The sequence below is a fragment of the Ursus americanus genome, chromosome 9 (assembly GCF_024610735.1).
Source record: "Ursus americanus isolate L20-20 chromosome 9, mUrsAme1.1.p, whole genome shotgun sequence".
Taxonomy (NCBI): Eukaryota; Metazoa; Chordata; class Mammalia; order Carnivora; family Ursidae; genus Ursus; species Ursus americanus.
Window position 1 is genome coordinate 37,082,027 of NC_142135.1, and position 19,904 is coordinate 37,101,930.

Consider the following 19,904-nt stretch of genomic DNA (forward strand, 5'->3'; position numbering starts at 1 on the left):
CCCTCCCTCTGTCCTCCCCCTGCTCATGTTCTCTCTCTTTCTCTCATAAATAAACAAAATCTTTAAAAAATAATAATTTCAGAATAATTATCCAGTGGATTAGGTTCTTTTTGAATAATAGCATATGCCAGTCACTTGCTAAAAACATCTTATGGAAAGCTCCTCAAGAGCACGTTGGATTTAACAGCCATATACTTTTCTGTTACTTTTCCACAGGACATAAACCAACAGTATGTCTTTCATTTGATCAGTAATTAAAGTTGCATTTTTCCTTTTATCCTTATTAAAATTGGACTTTTTAAGGCTGAGCTGAAATTTCATCCTGAAAAATAAAATGTTAAGATTTACTAGCAAAACTACCTCATGTAAATGTATATTATTTAAGCCAGAGCTCACATTCTGATCCCCAAGTTTCCACTAGTGACCACAATCTCCTGGCTGCCCAGGAGATGCAAAGCGAGATCAGCCAGTCTTTGTGAAGTCCCTCAATAGCAGTTCTCTGCCTCTGCTTTCATGTGCGCATTAGTGGTGAGCGCACTCAGAAAGCAGGTGTTTGGCTCAAGGAAAGATCTCGCCAAAAGTCTTGTTGCCTCTGAAAGAGGTGATAGCTTGTTCCAACTCAGTGCTGGAAGGTTCTGGAAACATTTGGGAATACACTCATTTTACAAGGTGGTTGTTACAAATGTAAGTTTTATGCCATGTTCTCTATTAAATTAGTTGATACCAAAAACAATTTTTAAAAATCTAATTTTGTGCCTTTCTCAGACCAAAAAAAAAAAGTTTCATGGAAAATTCATTTTACTGTAGTGTAAAAATATTAGTTTGCAATAAATTTTTACTCTTAAGCTATTTTGTTTGCAAATGACACTGGCATATTACTTTGTAATTACTTTTTAATCTTAATTTTCAGTAATTTATGCATATTGGTGTCAGTCTAAGATGATGACATACCCCATAAACACTATTGTCCTCTCCCTAAACCAGGGAGTTGAAAGTTTGAAACATTTACATTTGAAAGTTGATGCCTCCCTCATAAGACATATTGAAGTTAATAATTTGCCAGTTCTATGTTCACTTCGTCTCATTTTCTATTTTCTTTTAGATTAATAACATTTATGAACATATTTTAAAACAATTATTAAAGGACAAGGGGAGAAGCTGTCAACTTCAGTTTTATTCAGTTAGTGGTTTTGCTTTTAAGTTTGCATAAGACTGTTATTAAAATAGGCAGGATTTTTCTTTTAACATTTCATAGGAACCCTCCTATGCTTTTTCTTTTTTTTTCTTTTATTTTTTAGAGAAAGAGGGAGGGGGAGAGGGGCAGAGGGAGAGAGAATCTGAAGCAGGCGCCACACTCAGCACAGAACCCGGTGCAGGGTTCAGTCTCATGACCCTGAGACCATGACCTGAGCGGAAATCAAGAATCAGATGCTTAACTGACTAAGCCACCCACATGCTAACCCTTTAATTTTTTAAATCCCTGAAAATCTTCATGGGTTTTAATTGAATTTGTAGATTTGTCTGTTAATATCTGGGAAATTTAAAACACTGTTTCAGCCACAAATCATGCCTATCTAAAATTAATAATTATGTTAAAATGTTACCTTTTTGGTGAATTTTACTTCCTAAGGCTCATGTGGCAAGTAAGGATAAATAACTTTGATCAAAATTTATTTTTGCTGGGCACCTGGGTATCTCAGTTGGGTAAGCGTCTGCCTTCGGCTCAGGTCATGATCCCAGAGTCCTGAGACTCCCAAGTCTGTTTCTCCCTTGCCCCTCATCCCCACTCTTGTGTTCTCTCCCTCTCTCCCTCTCTCTCTCAAATAAATAAATAAATAAAATCTTTAAAAAAATTTTATTTTTGCTAAGTCTTTAGAAAACATTTGGCCATATTTTGAGTTCATACTGTTTTGTAAACAGCTGTCCAACCATGATTCCTGTTCTGTGGTATTTAAAAGAACTACAGGTGGAGACGCCACAAAACTGAAGTATTAGGAATCCTGCTTATTTGTAGGTGTCGCTTCACTATTTAAAAAATCATTGCAATCTGAGTTTCATGATTTCTGGTTTTCAGCTGAGCTCTGTTTCATTTTAGAACTCTTTTTATAGATCTGGCAAAGTAAATTTTGCATTTTTATGATATGAAGATGGTCATAATTTAAATTGTCGGAATAAGCATTGTGATATTGCTGCAGTAGAAAATTGTATAAATGGTTGCACTTGGTGATATTAGTAAGAAATCTGTCCTCCCAGAGCACTTCATTCAATGCACATTTGCCAAAAGAGTATACTGTGGTGTTTACTATCATTTTGAAGAATTTTTTTTGACAGAAGCCATTTTTCTAGAAAACGAGTCAAAATCTATGATCAGACTTGCAGAATAAACATGAAATGGAGCATGAAACTGTCCTGTAGTGAATGAATGAAATATGCTGGATAACAGCTTGATTTTCCCTGATACTCTTTTTTCTTTACTTAAGTTGTAAATGCTCCTACTTGATACCACACACACACACACACACACAATTTTTTTTTAAGAGTTAAAAGCTATGTGCCACAATGTTGAAAGGGACGTTTCCTGTTGCCACACATTAGCACTGGAGCCCCTAGCTGAAGACTGCAGTACCATATATTCTGAGGAGAGCCACCAACAATTGAAACCAGACACCTTTCTCCAGAGTTTACTAAGAGTCCCACCATCTTTCATTCACTTAGTGAATATTTATCAGGTACCTGTTGCAAGTAGTATTCTAGGCACTGGGGATGTAGCTCTTGCAGAAGTTCCTGTCCTTATGGAATTCATAATCTGGTGGTCTAGTGGAATGAGAAAGTAGCTCTCTTCTTGCTTAGATTAAAGTTAGGTATGGGGGCATGTCTTCCAGAAAGCCAGTCGCAGAAATTGGTGGTGCCTGCAGGCAAGGGAGGCTGGCATCTGCTATCCCAGCCAGCTGCTTGCTAAGCTGGTTGAACCTGCAGACCCACTGGCATGCCACTAGAGCAGAGCTTGTGAGCAAGTTCTCGGGAGTCTGGGGGGTATATTAACATAGACAGAAAGAAAAGATGTCTGGAAAAAAAAAAGGGAGAGAGACGATGTCTGTTTCTCTCCCAAAGAGTTGTGTAGGTAGGAACTTCAGCAGGTAGAGCCAAGGCCTGCAGGATAACTGAGGGCTATGGTGGAGTGTGCTAGAAAAGAAGAGACGAGGGGACCTCACCCCCTTGCATCCCAGGGGCCCCTGGAGAGTCCAGAGAACAACCTCTGTGGTCTCCGTGACTCTAAAAACAGAGGTCAGACATCATAATACTGCCAGGGGGCTTCCAGGCCAGAGGAGACAATACCCCATCCAGAGAGCTGCCCCCTTCTAAGAGATGTGAGCACCAGAGTAATACCAACCACCACATCAGGAAATCCACACACACCCCTTCTGAACAAACCACCAGTAATCCACCAAACCAGAGCAGGACCGAAACCTCCTTCCACTGACAAGTAACCGTGTCCATCACAGGATCCCGGTTTCCTTCCCAGCTCCCAGCACCAGAGGAGCTAGACCTTAAAAAGAGATGGGGAGAAGGTTCTAGATGTGGACAGCATCTCTTCCTACTGCAACCCTCTTGGTTTCTCTGTGCAAGCTCATACTGAGGGAAGGGACAAAGTTCGTAATTCGTCTGGACTTTTAACTAAAAGTGACCAGAAATCAGTGAGATCTGCCCAAGATTCCTTAAGGGATGTGTCAGGGAAATTTGGCATAGCACAGCTGAAAGAGTATGATTGGAGAAAAACGAAACTCTTTTAAGTTTATATAATAGTTACAAAAGATTTGACTGCGCAATAAGCTAGTTACAAAAATAGTTTAAGAACTGTTTTTTAAATGTTTATTATCTTCCGTAACTAGTCATGTAGTTAATTTTTAAGGAAACAAAGTATATAAGCAAAGTCAATCACTTAATTCGTTAATCTCATTTATAGCTTTTATCAATGTTTTAAAATATTCCAGGTATTTATCAGAATCACTGAAAGAAAGCTCATCTTCCCCTTAATAGATCTAGAAAGATTTAATTAGGAGTTTGGTTTTTGAGTTACTCAGATTTTGTTGTGTTGGGCCTAGAATTTTCGAGCTGCTTACAATATAGCAGAGCTATGCATGAATTAACTTTTTCCTGATATTTTTAGCAGGCAGAACTACTACTAGAAACTGAAAAGCATAAAAGGAAGGGGTGTTCAACTGCTGTTGAGGAATGCAACTAGAATTTCATCATTCCTTTTTCCATATGGGTGGCTCAGACTTCTCCAATACTCATCAGCTCATAGCTCATTGCTAGATCCAAGCTCAACACAACACCAGGGCAACTATGGGACAGTCTGAATGGGCACAAGCCAAGTCTTGTTTCTCTGGCAAGGGGACTTGTCTTGTTGGTTTTGTCACAGCATATCTCTTCTTGATAAAATTATAGCATCTGTCCCAAATCACTATGTAGAAATGTGTTTATTTTGCTAGAGAGCTGATTAAATTAAATGCTTAAACATATAGGCCCTTATTTCATAAGGGCAGTTATAGCTAAAATACATTGATAACTTATAAATAAAATACTCCCCTGGGAGGAAAGGTGGTCTTTTTAAAAGCAGTGTTTCCCTATTTTTAATCTATGAACAATCTGTTAGGAACTGTTTTGTGTGGTATCTGGGTATTGAAGTGCTTGTAGTTCTTGGGAGACCTAAGAAACAGCTCTTGGTAGGCTTCAGTCCCAATTTATATTAGTGGGTTCGATGTGGTCTGTGAGGGCCTGCATGAACACCTCTAGCTGTGTGACCTAGGGTCGATCACTTGGTCTCTCTGGGTGTCCTGACCTATAAAATAGGGTTGGTGGTATCTACCCCATAAGGTAATTGCTAGGAATAAATGACCTAATGCCTAGGACCTAGGACACTGTCTAACACATTGTAAATGATCAGTAGTTGGCACTTTTCCCTTCTCCTCTGCTGATATCCACAAGAAATGGTTTTCTCTCTTTTCTTTGGTTGGGAATGCAAATAAAATCGAAATGTCTTAAATTTACTCTAAATGCTCTGAGGTTAAACAGATGCTTCATGGCAGTTTCTCATTCAAGTCCCAGAATATTTATAGTCATTTAGTCAATCAGTAGAAGTCAGGGGCCACTCAACTCAAACAATGTTGAATGTAATCCTCCATCCAGGTAGGTAAATAGCGTCTATTTTAGGAAGAAGGCTCTGCCAATAGATTAATGTTAATGCAGCTTTTAAGGGCATGTTTTCCAAGGGATTTACAGTGAAGAATTCCATTTTTATTCTATAGTGTGTCAAGTGTCTGAAATTATCGCAATCTTCATTATTTTTGTAAATGTGTATTTGAAATCTGTATGTATGGTTTTTTTTAACAGACTTCATACTAGTTTGGATTGACTTGAGAGCTCTTTTATTTGTATTCTTCTCAGCCCAGCAATTAAATCAGGAAATGCCTTAATTTATTGATATTTTAACTGTTTTTAACTTTAAGTGTCCTACCTGCTATCCCTGTTGTTCAGTCTTATGGCAGAAGGCCGCTTACCTGTTTATATATATCTAAACGAATCAGTGGACTTGACTGGATTTTTTGCTAGTTCTTTCTTTGGTGCATGTCCCACTCTCATTGTTAGCAAAATGAGTGTGGCAGCCTCCATGAACAGTGTTTTGTAAAACCAAACCAGATTCTGTTCAACACAGTAAAAATGTGAGCTAAAATGAAATATTAGGGGGGAAAGGAGTATGTTGCTCCAGGCCACAAACAACTCAAAACAGTCTGAGGCATGCACTGGTAAATCTTACAAAATGCTATAGGCAATTCAGCATCAAAATTGCCATAGAAAATTATTGTTGTTAGCCATTCTGTTGATAGTTCATATTGTTAGAATTGCTAGCAGATGGGAAAATAGATGAGTCAGGATACAGTATTAACAATCCATATTTTTTAAATCACAAGCCACTAATAAGGTCTGTAGCATCTGTGAGATTTATTTAAACCGTTGCTAGGAAGAGTTTGTTTTCCCAGTAAACACAGCAAACCTTGTACAGGATTTTCTTGATTGACTGTTTGACTAAATGTGTTAACATTAACATATAAGACCATTTGCTTCATTGTGATGGTGTCTTGTTTATTTTGACAGACTGATTATACCAGCAACTAGTGGACCCATTAAGTCTTGAATGTTATCACATTTTTGCATTCAAAAAGTTCGTAATCTTTTTTCTGCTACTTTTTGAGAGTAAGACTTTTAAAAAACTCTCATGTAGTTAGGACTATTTTTGACAAAGTAATATAAAAATCTAAGTGTTTTCCTCGGAGAGCTCTTAAGGCGATGTTATTTTGGAAAGTAATTCGCTCTTATCACTTGAATGTGATAGTTTAGGTTTTTATAGTAGATTGGATATATAAACTTCCCGAGAGTTCTAATGTTAGTGACAACTGATCAGTAACTAGCAGCTTTTCAATACTTCTCACAGAGTTCAGAAATAATTCTAAGGACTAAAAATATGACCTGTCAAAATTATCAGTTTATAAGATTTAATCTTATTTTCCATCTTCTCTTATCACTGAGTTGCTTGTGCTGCTGTTTTATGCAAGAGCTAGTAAGTGAGTTATTAATTTGCGTTATCTTTTATTTGGATTTTTCTTTTTTTTTAAAGAAATACTGAGAAATATAATTTTTTTGAATATTGCCTGTAATCTTCTTACTCCTAGATGAAATGTGATGATCCTGGACAATTATTAACAAAATGGGCTGCACATTCAAACTGTCACTTAGGTACCAAACTATACCAACTTTCAAACAAGTGTTGACTTCTACTGAAAACTCGTTTTGGTTTTTTCATTTAACTTATAAACAATTCATCCATCTACTCATTTATCTAATAATTTTTGTTTAAAAGTTGGGGTTTTTATTTAAAGCCTTTCAATTGTTTTAAACAAACTTTCTATAAGAGCTGGGAAATCCTAATCTACCAACTGTCCTGCAACTTAAAGAAGATGGTAATTCCACCTCTGGCTAAATTTCTGCAGTGTATTTCATTCTAAAAAACTACTCTATAAAAATGTCATCTGCAGGGTTTTCTCTTTACTGTGGCCTTCATAGCTGAACACTTAAAAACCATTTTTCCTTACAGCTCAGGTTGAAGACCCTAGAAACTTCTTAGCAGCACACCCTCCCCATTCACACTCCGGCAGTGCTAGACCAAAAATATCCAACTTGGTATAATGAAAAAAATGCGTCGATCTCAGTCGAGGTCAGGTGGTATCTCTGCCATCAACCAGGAGTATAATTTTGAGCAACCTGGCTCCCATCTTCTCACCCAGAACAAGGAAACTAGAGTAGATCTTCTCTGAGGGTTGCTTTTGCTGTCAGATTCTGTGAGGTTTAATTCATAACCCAACCTTATAGTTTATGCTCCTGTTAAACAGTGCTTTGCTCAAATGCAGTGATGTTTAATAATCCCAAATTCCAGTGTGTTTCTCTGAGTCCCATATGATTCAATTTACCTGACCTCAGTTTAAACTCTTTTTATGGAAATGGATTTTATTCTGTGCCCTTAAGATGTCTTGCCCCCTGGTATTTATCATTTCAAATGTCCCAAGAAAAGCAAAACTTTTTGTGAATAGAAAAACATTGCCTCGGGTGACAAAACAATGTTGTTCTGAAGCTCATCTCCATTTCTGTGACTGTATTTGAAGAAGTTCTGTCTTTGCTTTCAAACCCTTCCCTTACTGCACATCAGCTCATTTAGTCACTTAATCAAGTTATATATCCTTGACGTTTGTAATGATTGTCAAACTTGACAGTATTCTTTCAGAATGTTAAGACCTGAAAGTTTAAGAATCATTGTTAGTTGCGCAAGTTCTGTGTTATCATGAAATCCAGTATCAAATTTTATTAAATCGAATTAGCCTAGAACATCTAAAAGCCATTTCTGGATGTATTATTCATTTTTGCACATTTGTTCACATACAGTAAAAACCACAATGTAGGCGTGTCCTGAAATTCTCTTTACTGACTTCACCTACAGAGCTCTACACAGACAAATGTAGCCCAAGACTCGGTACTGCAACTCCGGTTTACTCTGCATTTACTTTGGACTTAGTCGTCCGGCAGATGGCTGTGGTACTCCAGCTACTTGGTGTTCCTTGTATTGCAGAAGGATGGTTCATAAGTAACATTTCTTCCCAATATTTAAAAAAACATATAAATTTAAGCTACCACAAGCTGTGTTGATTCGTAAACATAACAATTCTGAAATGATTTCCCTTCACCTTTGTGAAAATGTCAAAAAACCTAATTTTAGTGAATAACACTTTTGTCACAATAATATTGATAATAATTGAGGAAGCTCAACTTTTCTTTCTAATACTATCCTCATTAGCCCCCCAAATTGTTTTAATTTGGATTAGTATTTTATAAGGGTGATAGTGGCATTGTTTAATATTATAGGGCCATTTTTATCATTATGAGTGTCCATAAAATGTTATCTCATTTGCGACCCTATTTACTACTAAGCCATTGAGCACTACTGCTCTCTAAGAGATTGGAAAAGCTGCTTTTGCCGTTTTTTCCTCCCCAGATCATTTTCATGCCTGTGGGAGGCTCGATAGCTACAGAAATACAGAGTGCTAAGTATATGTTATTAGGGCTTAATCGTAAGTCAAAACCCAGCCAGAAGTTCATGTCTATAAATCATACCCACTATAAAAAGTGAAAAGTTCTACCAGTTAATCTCACATTTTTTTTGTCTAGATGACACCATGATCTAGTTATTTAGAAATCTACTGGTATTTCTCTTTTGTTAACAAAACGAGAAGCGCCTCTGATCACAAATGCTAACATTTGGGGATTATTCTCTGTTGGATACCATAGTCAGATCATAAGATGAAGGAGAAAACCTTCTTGTCCTGGATAATCTTTGACCCTCATCAAGGGCTTCTGTTACAGCCTAAATGCTGATGATTCCTCAAATCTGTAGCTTTATTCTCTTTCCTGTGCTTCAAAACCAAATTATAATCCATATCTGTTATCTGCACCTTGATGCTTTGTTCATCTCTCGATCTCAACAAAGACTAAAACTCAATTTGATTTACTCCCCTGCCTAATTAAAGATAACAATGTCTACCTCATCACCACAGCTTGAAGCCAGAATCACTGTAGCCCGCCCTTCTTCCTGATCTTTCCTAATCAGTCAACCAACAGAGAAAGCCCTATCAGTTCTACTTCCAAGTCTCTCAGATCCCTCTCCTCAATCTCCACTTCCTTTTTCCTGGTCCAAGCCTCATCCTCTGTCTAGACTCTTGCAGTAACCTGCTCATAGGCCTTCCTGTCTCCATTTTCCCCCGTGCTAATCTACTTTTTGTACCTGCTATTGGATATGTTTTTCTATCTCATATATGATCATGTCACCTATTATGTTCAAAATTATCCAGCATTTCTTTCTTGGCTACAGAAAGTTTGTAGTAACGTGTTTAAGGCCCTTAGCAATCTGACCTCCGCTCACCTTGCTGTCTCATTTCCTGACCCCCGTCCCCTCCAGGGTCCACTGCATATCCCAGCGGCCAGCTGCGGTCTCCAAGGATGCCAAGCATTTATGCACCTTACACCTTTCCACTCGTGCTGCTTCCATTCTCCCCTGTCCTATTACCCATCTTCTCAGAGTCCCCATCCGTCGGTGAATTAGCTGTGTATGGACTTCTCACCAGCTAGATTGCAAATTCCTCGAGGGCGGTAGAGTGTTTTATTCATCTCTTTACCCACGGTGCTTGGTCCGTAGAAAATATCAATATTTTAATAAACGAGTACTCTGGAGTTCTCTGACAGCCCACCTGAAAACATATCTGTATATATTCTTATGTAGGTGTCCGATTTCCTGTAACCTTGAACTTATAGAGCCACAAATCTGAAATCAGATTTTTTAAAAAAAAAGCAAAACACTAGAAACTTATAACAGTAGTTATAAGCTTCAGCACTAAAACCATATTCTGTCTTCCTGAAACAGTCTCAGGCTTTCATTAATACATTTATTCTTATTTAGTGTAATGCCTTATAGGATTAATTGCTTTTCTGGTTCCCAACAGGCAAACAAGCTTGAAGTAAAGGGAGAATGATAGATGTCTAATGAGGGCCCTGAAAAGGATCTGACAGCTTTCCCTCAAATGAAGATAAAAAGCCAAAAAGGAGAGAGCAAATTAACACATGGCACAAATTAGTAATAGAAATTAATAATGGTGATTCGTCATCAAAGGAAGGTTGCTTTAGGTCCTGGGTCCTCTGCTTTAGAAGGCAGCATATTCTGGAAAGTACTTTATAAAGAGTTTCTCTTCAAAATGGTTGAAACAAAGTTTTTAGCACTTAAAAAACTAAGGCTTTGATACTTCACGAATTTACTTATGTGGAACAGCTAATTCCCTAACAATGCCGGATAATGGTTCTCCAACATCACAAACTTGATTGTCACAAATTTTACAGATTGAGAATATGAAAGTCTATTCGAGGAGGGAAACCTGTCTTCTAAGTAGCTTCTTTCTCTGAACTCAGTCCATTACTGTAGTGTAATATTTATAAACTGTTGGTAACTTGCCCCAGAAAGGTAGCATAAGATACTTACAGGAATATCTTAATGCAAAAAGTGTTTGCTTTGTCGGATGTTATTTCTCCTAATCTTACAGTAAGTAACCCATTCCTTTGAGTCATCTTTTTCTGCATTTCTGTTTACCCACCTTCATGCCATGATATTTAGCAGTATATACTGTTTAATAGTTTCTAAGTGTGTGTACAGTCTCTAAAGTTTAAATAATTTTTAGAATGGCAAGGAGACATGAAACTCATGCATAAAAATCAGTTATGAAATAATAAATGACTCTAGAATCAATCAAATACTAAATTGTGTTGTTTAAATTATAAATGTTATCTAGAAATTCAGAGATGGGAAGGTTAGCGTGGGCCGAAAAAGAGACAAAGGGCAATCGAATCTTATGTAGACAGCACCCAGATGTCTTTCTTGGGGAAGCATAGCTGTGTGTGGTCTGTCTTGGCCCTTCATCTCACCATCACCTGTTCATACAGTTCAGAAAGTTCTGAGGCCCCTGTTGGCTTATTCTTTATCCCCCCAGTGACTTGAATGTATTTGACCATATAACAGATGCATGATTAATACTTGGATTAAAAATTAATGAAGAAAGAATATAATATAATACAATACATTGTATATGTATAAAATGCATCTAATGGTGTGCTATACTAAGCTAGCTTCTGTTTATGATAGGGCATATTACATCTACACCAGAACTTTCCGTACACCCAGGCAAGTGGTGTTCACCTTCAGAGTCCTCATCCTGGGAGCCCACATACTCTTTCCCGTAACACTGTCATGCCTGTATTTTTGGAAATCCTCTTTTGAATTTCCTTCAGAGTCTGTGACTCATTCTTTTCAGTATCCTCAGTGGTGACAAATCTTTTTCAGTTGAGAATGAATTTGATTTTTAGAACCAAGAGTAACTTAGGGCCAGGTAAGGTGAGTAAAATGGAGAATCAAGCTGAAAAATACTATTTTTGGTTAAAATTGACATGTTGACTATAAAGTAATGGGAGCATTTTCTGATTTGGATCATAAAATAACCGAAGACAGTTCTCTTATTAAAACAAAAAATAAGCTGCAAGTTTTATCATCTTAAAACCAAGTCTGAATTACTCTCATAGAATTTTCTGGCTCTGGAGCAGATCGTGACTCCCTGAAGTCCAAACCCTGCTTCACCTGGCTTGGGACCCCACCTGCGCCTGGTTCTGCAATGACCTTAGTTCTTCCTCAGAATGGTGGGGCTTCCTCCTCAGCCCTCCTCAGAGAGGCTCTGAGACACCCCTCTCTGCACAGACCAACATGGTCCCTGTTCCCTAAAGAGCATCTGCTCTCCATTGAATTTATAGTGAGGCCTTTCTTTTTTTTTGTTGGGAATCTGTTTTTTAAAAAACACCAAAAAAAAAAAAAAATGGATGCTCTCCCCAGGAAAGTGCACACGTGAACACGCAGAAGTTTGCACATGAGAAGGTTATTTGTGGACTTGAGAACTTCTCACTGTAATCCGTACTGCAGGCAGTAGGGGCTTGTGTCAGTCCCTCAATGTTTCTAGTTCCCGATCTTTCCCTTCTTGCTGCTTTGTGAGCTTCTTAGGGCAAGGAAATAGGTTAGCGCTTCTTTGCTCTTCTTACAGTACCTACCAAGATGCTGAGAATGTAATAGCATTCTGTAAATCCCTGTGGTTTAACAGATTTTTCTAAAGCACCCACCTGCCACCATTGCTTTAATAGTTTCTGAAGAAGACCAAGTTTTAGATTTTTTTTTAAATGTTAATAAGATAAAAGCCCAAGTATTAGGTCCTGTATTTCAGGGTATCCAACATTATGTTTCTCAGGAGATCATCCATATCTTGCTGTTGTGAATGTAAATAATGACAGTAAGGCTCAGGAGGCCCCCGATCCCATGATGTGGAATGGATCTCATCCCCCAGGTATATGGGGCTTCTCTCACACAAAACCGGTAAAGGCTCTGCTAGTGTTGTCTCCAGGAGGCAGCATAATCAAACTTAATCATTATGGTCAACCTATATTGTTCAGTCAAATCTTATCATTATTGCCAAACTATAATGTATATGGTAAAAATCTGATAGGCAGTTTGTCTTCAGATTGGCCAAGCCCATGTCCAAATTTACAGAGCACTGTTTACATCAGGCTTGGGATATTTTGAATCATAAATCTAAAACCTTAATGTATCAAAATGTTTGGGACAAAAGTGTTCTAGATAATTTAATGTTCTGATTAACTCAAATACTTAAAATGTAAGCATTTGGTAAAATGCAGGATAGAATGGTTAATTCAACCTGTGTTCAGTCTTGTCACATTCTTGGGTGACCTCTGCAGTGTTCACAGTTATGGTCGTGCTCCAGAGCTGGCAAGAATGAGAGAGATTAGAGTGAATGTATCCGGAACATATCCTGAAGTCTGTGTGTTGGCAACGGTGGATTTGTCTTTCTGTCTTTCTTTAAAAAAACAAATACTTTTCATCAGCTTATTTTTCTCATTTGCTCTTTCCTAAAAGCAGAGTTTTTTATTGCTTTTGTTGCAAGATGACTTAAGGTTCTTATAAGGTGTGGCTTCTTGGTTCTTCAGGGGAGGAATTCCTGTTTTAATTGTTGAACCATATTTCAAAGACGATGTAAAGAGTTTGCTGAAATAGTCATACTAAAGCCGATTAGATTTTAACCTATTGTAGATAATTTTAATATTTAATATCTTCATTTTTTTCCTGTTTCTAGTTAAAAAATCTAAGTTTAGAAGAACTACAGATGCGGTTAAAAGCGCTGGACCCCATGATGGAACGAGAAATAGAAGAGCTTCGTCAAAGATACACTGCGAAGAGACAACCCATTCTGGATGCAATGGATGCGAAGAAAAGAAGGCAGCAAAACTTTTGAGTCTCATTTCTTCTCTGTTTGTTTCTTTAACTATTCTGGAGACCAAGAAACCACTAAGAATTGAAGGAATATTATTAGATTTTTTTTTTAATCCCTAAGATTTGTGCTCTACAAGTAGGCAACAGTCCAGAGCTGATGATGGTACATACCTAGTCAATTCCCAAAAAGCGGAATTTACAACTGTGGCCACTGTGTTTTCATTTTTAAAGAATGAAAACGACAGAAATGTAGTCTTCTCTAGATCTGTCAGCTGGGTACCAGCGCTCAGTGTGTTACACAACAAACGCTGTGTTTAGAGACCTTGAAAATCTGAAGCTGTTGTCTAATTGTACAGCACTGAAGGGCTTTATGTTACAATATTCTTTATTCTTATTTCTAGTAGCTTATTTATTGTATCCCCAGGTAAGCTTATTTATTTATGCTTTTTCACTTTGTTTTGTTTTTAAGGACAAGATCAGGATAGCTTTGGTGAAGGGAGGGGCATATTAATAGATGGTAATGTACAACCAAATTATACTTTCAGCAGGGAGCTACGGGGTACACTCCTTGATTTCCAGGATAGTTTTCCAACAGAAGCAAAGCCACAATAGCAATAGCACCTGAATGGGCCAGACGGTTTTTTTATACTGAAGCAATAATTCCATTTTTACCTTCTGAAATTTTAATATTTTTATTCTTGATGTTTGGTACAAATAGAACTATATATATTTAGGTCACATGGAGCTATAATGTTTAAAACCAAAGAAATCAATGGAAGCTTTGCACAAAAAAAAAAGTGCGGTAAATATTTTAAAAGAAATAAATCCTTAAGACAAGTGTAATTTGTTGATATTGTTTCATGTTTCGTGTATAGGTCTGATAGCTGAACTGTATCAAACTGTAGTAAGCTCATCAAATTTATTTCTGTGAAACTGTGCTCAATCATCACAGGACTTTTTTGTTGATTTCATTTATTTCCTGGGACTTGGTAAACATCATGTGCCTGACGATAACAAAATAGCAAAAACATTTGTACTGAACTGTGTAAGCCTTGGGGACTGAAAAAAAAAAAAAAGATTAAGACTATTAAAAAGCAGCTCATTTCTAAGCTGAATGAATGTTTGCGTGATTGAACTGGGACCAGTCAGTTCCTAAGCTGCTTATGGCCATCTTGACAGTGTTTGTTCTTTTGTGTGTTTAATTACTATGTGTAAATCATAAAGACAATAAATTTTACTGTGCCACCCAGCACATCTCATCTCTATGTGTTTTTTAAAAAAAAACTCACTGCCTGGATTCTGTCTTTTCCTGGCACAGCAGGTATATTAGCGAGGACAGGCCGGGTTGTGTAGCGACACCAACCCCGAAGCTCGGTGGCTCAGCATAACTCGGGTGAGTTCTCACTGGTGCTCCGCGCCCATTGCACGGCGGCAAGACACCCTGCTTCCGCCACTCACACCCAGGACCTCTGCCCCCTGCAACACGGTTGGTGGCCACAGTGAGGGAAGGAGCGCCGACAGTCTCACACAGGCTCCCACCCACCCCACCGTGATGCAGGTCAGGGGGGCCACAACCAGTATTCAGAACCAGTCACATGGCCACTGCGAATTTTAAGGGAGCGAGGAAATGCAACCTTGAGGCGCCCAAAGAAGGGAACCACTGCGGGTTCACTAAGGACAGTCACAGAAGGTAGAGTGTCTCTGAAAAGCTTCAGTTCCATTTTCAAATGGCAGCTGCACCCCAGGCCGAGCCTTGGCGTCCTATTTATCTCTGCTCGGCTGAGTCCTTCCGAAGAGGAAGTTGTGTAGTTGGATGGGAATTACAAGTGTTAAAGCAGCGGAGAGTCTTGTAAAGCTTCTAAAGGTTATTAACAGTGAAGACTGAATTAACAATATATGCTTCCGCTACATCTTTATGGGGTCTGCTTGGGGCAGCAGACTGAGTCAGTCGACTCAAGCACCCTACCCTTTTTTTCCCCTTTTCTTAAGTGGTGTTCTTTTCGGTAACCTGTCTAATACCTTGCCTGATTTGATGGAATCAAATGACTGACTTGCTATCATCCAAGTAAAACCACCTACATGAAATGTCAAGAAACCTATGAGGATGATTTCTCTCCAGTTTGCTAAATTAGAAAATTTATGCAGATTAATTCAATGAGGCCTGTTAACCACTCTTACTAATTCAGTCTCAGCAAGAATCCTCCTCTTAATAGTAAACATTGAATGTTCCAATCACATTGTAATTTGTATGTAAATAGATTTTATACCCTCTTGTTATTTTTATTCTTTATACACACACACACACACACACACACACACACACGTATATTTAAAAGAATTAAGAACGGTGAACACATTTTTATTTTAGAGCCTCAGGAAGCTCCAGAATATTTTAGGATAATCTGTTTCAAAATTCTTCCAATCTTTTCAGTCCCTGCCCCGCCACCCATCAAGAGAAGGAACTTATGGTGAGTTTTGAAGAGCCAAAAGTCATGAAAGAAGGCTTCGAGTCTAGGTAAGCCTTGATTAGTCATAATGCTGAGGAAAGAGTTTTCTAGTTATTTTAATGAGTTTAAGAAGAAGCCTCTTATTATCCTAACCTTGGCTTCTGAGAACATTCCAAAAATAGGTAAGTGTACTTTCTGCACACCCCCGTCCTTTCATAAATGCAGAATTGTAAATGTAATTGTAGCTAATGAGTGAGGATTTTGTCTTGCTGAAAAGCCAGCATCATTGTATATGTTGTTCTGTAGATGAGAAAGTTTTTTCTTTGATTTAGATGACTCATTTCTACAGACTTACAGTACACTTACCTTATTTTAGCAGGATTAGTTTTATGTTCAGAATGTGAGCTAATTTGGCCAATATAAATTGGAGAAGAAAATGTTTTTATTTAAATGGATTTCAAAATAATAACGTCTTATTATTTGGGACACTAACTGTTTGTCGGACACCATGCTAAACAACCTAACATATATTATGGGACGCCTGGGTGGCTCAGTCATTAAGCGTCTGCTTTCAGCTTGGGTCATGATCCCAGGGTCCTGGGATGGAGCCCCGCATCGGGCTCCTTGCTTGGCGGGGAGTCTGCTGTCCCTCTGTCTGTGGCTTCCCCTGTTTATGCTCTCTCTCTCTCTGACAAATAAATAAAATCTTTAAAAAATAAAAATAAATAAACCCAACCATTACTTTACATACATTTACATACATACATTACTTATGTGCTTTTGTATTTCTTTCCTCTGCTTATTTACTGAATCACATCCCCAAGGTTTAAAATCACTCTCAACTCACTGAAGGATATGTAACTTCTCTAACGGAAATTATATAATACATTAATAAGATGTTTTTAACTTAGTTACAGGAAATCTCTTCAAATTACTGACACATAAGCATTCAATAGGAATGCTATTTTGGTTTCCTATCCTGTAAAGATTAATGATTAAAATAAATCCTGAAAATACTAATGATAGAACACTTTAAATAGAGCATCATTTTTAAAAAAATAATTGGAGTTACATTGCATTACTAAATTAGTATCAGGCATAGGCCTTTAATTAGGTATTTCATCAAAGTGCTATTTTGGAGTATGAGCTCCTTTTATGGTCCCAAAGCCCAAGAATTGGGGGGCTAAAGAGAACCACTCTTCTTTGCTTTTTGAGCAATCTGATGAGATCTCGACTCAAGGGCGTTGGGTAGTCTGGTGCCACTGAACAGTGGCCTATCCTCCAGGGAGTCAGCCAGCTTCTCCCTGTTCCATGTGCACACAGAATACTGGAACCTCAGCCAACCACTTCCTGAGTCATGAAAAGACCCCAAGACTGAAAGTAAATGACCAGCTCAATTCTTCCACCAATCCTGGAAAACCAACTTCAAGGCCATGCTCTTCTCACACTGGATCTTATCAGAAGCCAGACTCCCTGCTGCCATTTTTTTTCACTTGATTAAGCTCTTTAAATTAAAATTCTGATTTTTTGGGGTCGCTCTTCTGCCCGCAGAACGTTGCTACCAAGTTAGGAATGAACTCTGCCTCCTGGCATTCAAGACCTGCATCATGCCTCAACTGACATGACCTCATCTTACGTTATTGTCTTATTTGAGCCCTTTCTTTCACCAAACCAAACTGCTTTCAAACTCTATTATAGTTATGTGATTTATTATTGGATTGTAAGGTTCCCGGGAGCAGAGACTTGGTGTTTATCCATCTTGTTTCCCCACAGTGCTTTCTGGGATGTTCGATGAAATTGGTAGTAAATAAAGTTTCATTGAATACTATTAACTCAAACAAAAAAAAATTGTCATCAGTAACCATAAAGGCTAATCTCTCTCCTTACATCCAGGTAATCATGGTAACAACAATAATACTAGTATCAACCAGTTCTGGGGCATCTACTAAGCCATGCACTTTTGATACATTATCTCAAACCTTCATAACAAGATGCAGTCTTTTTCTCAGAAAGGAAAGGACAGGAGAGATTAAATGAGGTCACAAAGCTAGTCAATGCCAGCGTCTGTCTCCAAAATCTTCGCTTTTTCCACTAGACCACATTGCCTAATAAACACAGGAGGTCTGGCTTTAGAATGTTGGACGGAGTTGCTAAGCCTGCTTGCTGATCTTAGAAGCTCTTCACTTAAAACGTAGAAGAGGACCATTGTTAGCTGATGTGATCCTTTTCTCTATTTCATGGGACCTACATTTTTCTGAAATAGCATCCTTTTCACCTGTAGGGGGAAAAAAAGCAGAATGCATTAAGTTTCCAAGATGAAATGTACAAAGATTTTTTTTCCTTCATTATTAGGGTATATTTGGAGTTCTTGTGCCTTGAAAATCTGTTTTTTTGTTGTTGTTGTTTTTGTTTTGTAAATTGAAATGTGTTCTGTTCTTTCCCTTTCAAAAGTCTGTCTTGGTTAATGAGTACTTTAGAGAAACACTAATCAGCATGGTAGAGGGTACATGGCCTCAGAAACTAAATTACCTGGGTTCAAACCCCAGCTCTTCCTTTACACTTTTGTTGCCTTGGGCAAGAGTAACCATGCAGCTGATCTGTGTTTCAGTTTCTTCGTCTGTAATAATGCAGCAGTTGTGAAGATCAAATGTTCTAGTACACGTTAAATATTTAACAAAGTTCTTGGCATATGGCACATAGACATGAGCTTAAAAAATAAACTTGTAATCCTTTCCAGTTTAGTACATAGTTTTTACAAGAATGAAGAAAAGAGCTCTGTTTTCATTGATGAGCAAATTTATGGTAACTTCTAAAGTGCATTAGAGTCTCCTAGAACCCAGATGTGTGTTCCTGTAAGGGCCTGGCCTACTGTAGTGATTTGCACTGAGGAAAATCATACTCGATTTTTAAAAGTATTTCCTTTCTACCTAAAACAAAATAAGTCATAAGCTAAACATTCTCCACTCCCCCTCCAACACCCTCTGTTTAAGACTTTCCTTTCTATTTTAAGGATATTGTTAAGGCCATCATCTATGGCCACATTTATGAAGATCCGTCTGGAAATTTCAAATTTATGCCCTTAAAGTTTTGTTTCACTAAAGTTTTAGCATTCTTGGTCCTTAAAAATATGAAGGTTTCCCAACATGCTTTGGTCCCAGGAAGCTCAAAATCACACTGACAGTTAATAGCCTTATGGGATTCTATGATTTGCATACTTCCATTTCCATGATCCTATATTTATAAAAACTGAAAAGATTTTTAAGAAGAAAAAATATCTGTGGAGGTTTTGGTCCTTGCACCATACTTAGAAGTATTTTTTATTTTTTATTTAATTTTTTTTCGGATAGGCCTGTCCTATTTATTTTTTTTTAATGTTTTTTTATTACATTATGTTAGTCACCATACAGTACATCCCTGGTTTTTGATGTAAAGTTCGATGATTCATTAGTTGCATCTAACACCCAGTGCACCATGCAATACGTGCCTTCCCTTACTACCCATCACCAGAAGTATTTTTTATATCTTCTCCTAGTGTTCTCATGGGTGTCAGATATGGTACTGGGCATCAAGGGGGTTTGTTGTTGAAGTCCTATACCTAGAACTCTGCTGGAATCTTCCACATCTAGCAGATGAGACTCCTGGAGACTGTGATAACCCCTGTCCTTCCTCTTTGGGAAGGAGACAAGCTAGAGGACACCATAATGCCCGTGGCCCCTATATCTCTTGCCCCCAGCAACCTGTTCAAGTCACATATACACAAAAACTGATTCAGGATGACCAGACAAGCACCATACCTTCCAGCCCTGGGTCCGCCAACAGATCAGATTTGCCAAAGAAACTTAACTACCTCTCCATATTTTTCCATTTTTATTCTTCTATTCATAATCCACTTCATATTCACAAAGAAAAGAGAAGGATATGAACAAAAAAGAAAAATAGAAGAGAGCAAAGGGAAATAGATTTCACACAATAAAAAATGACAATTG

The 19,904-nt window shown here is 37.9% G+C and overlaps 1 protein-coding gene across 2 annotated transcripts in view; it reads left to right on the forward strand.

Annotated features, from left to right (window-relative positions):
- The window catches only part of STK3 (serine/threonine kinase 3), a 269,186-nt gene extending 254,463 nt beyond the window's left edge, over nt 1–14,723 (forward strand). For both annotated transcript variants that reach the window (XM_045805877.2, XM_045805878.2), the window contains one exon: nt 13,335–14,723. In XM_045805877.2, coding sequence (XP_045661833.2) covers nt 13,335–13,493 — 159 coding nt within the window. In that variant the 3' untranslated portion in view covers nt 13,494–14,723. The remainder of the gene's footprint in view (nt 1–13,334) is intronic.
- Nucleotides 14,724–19,904: the final 5,181 nt, after the last annotated feature.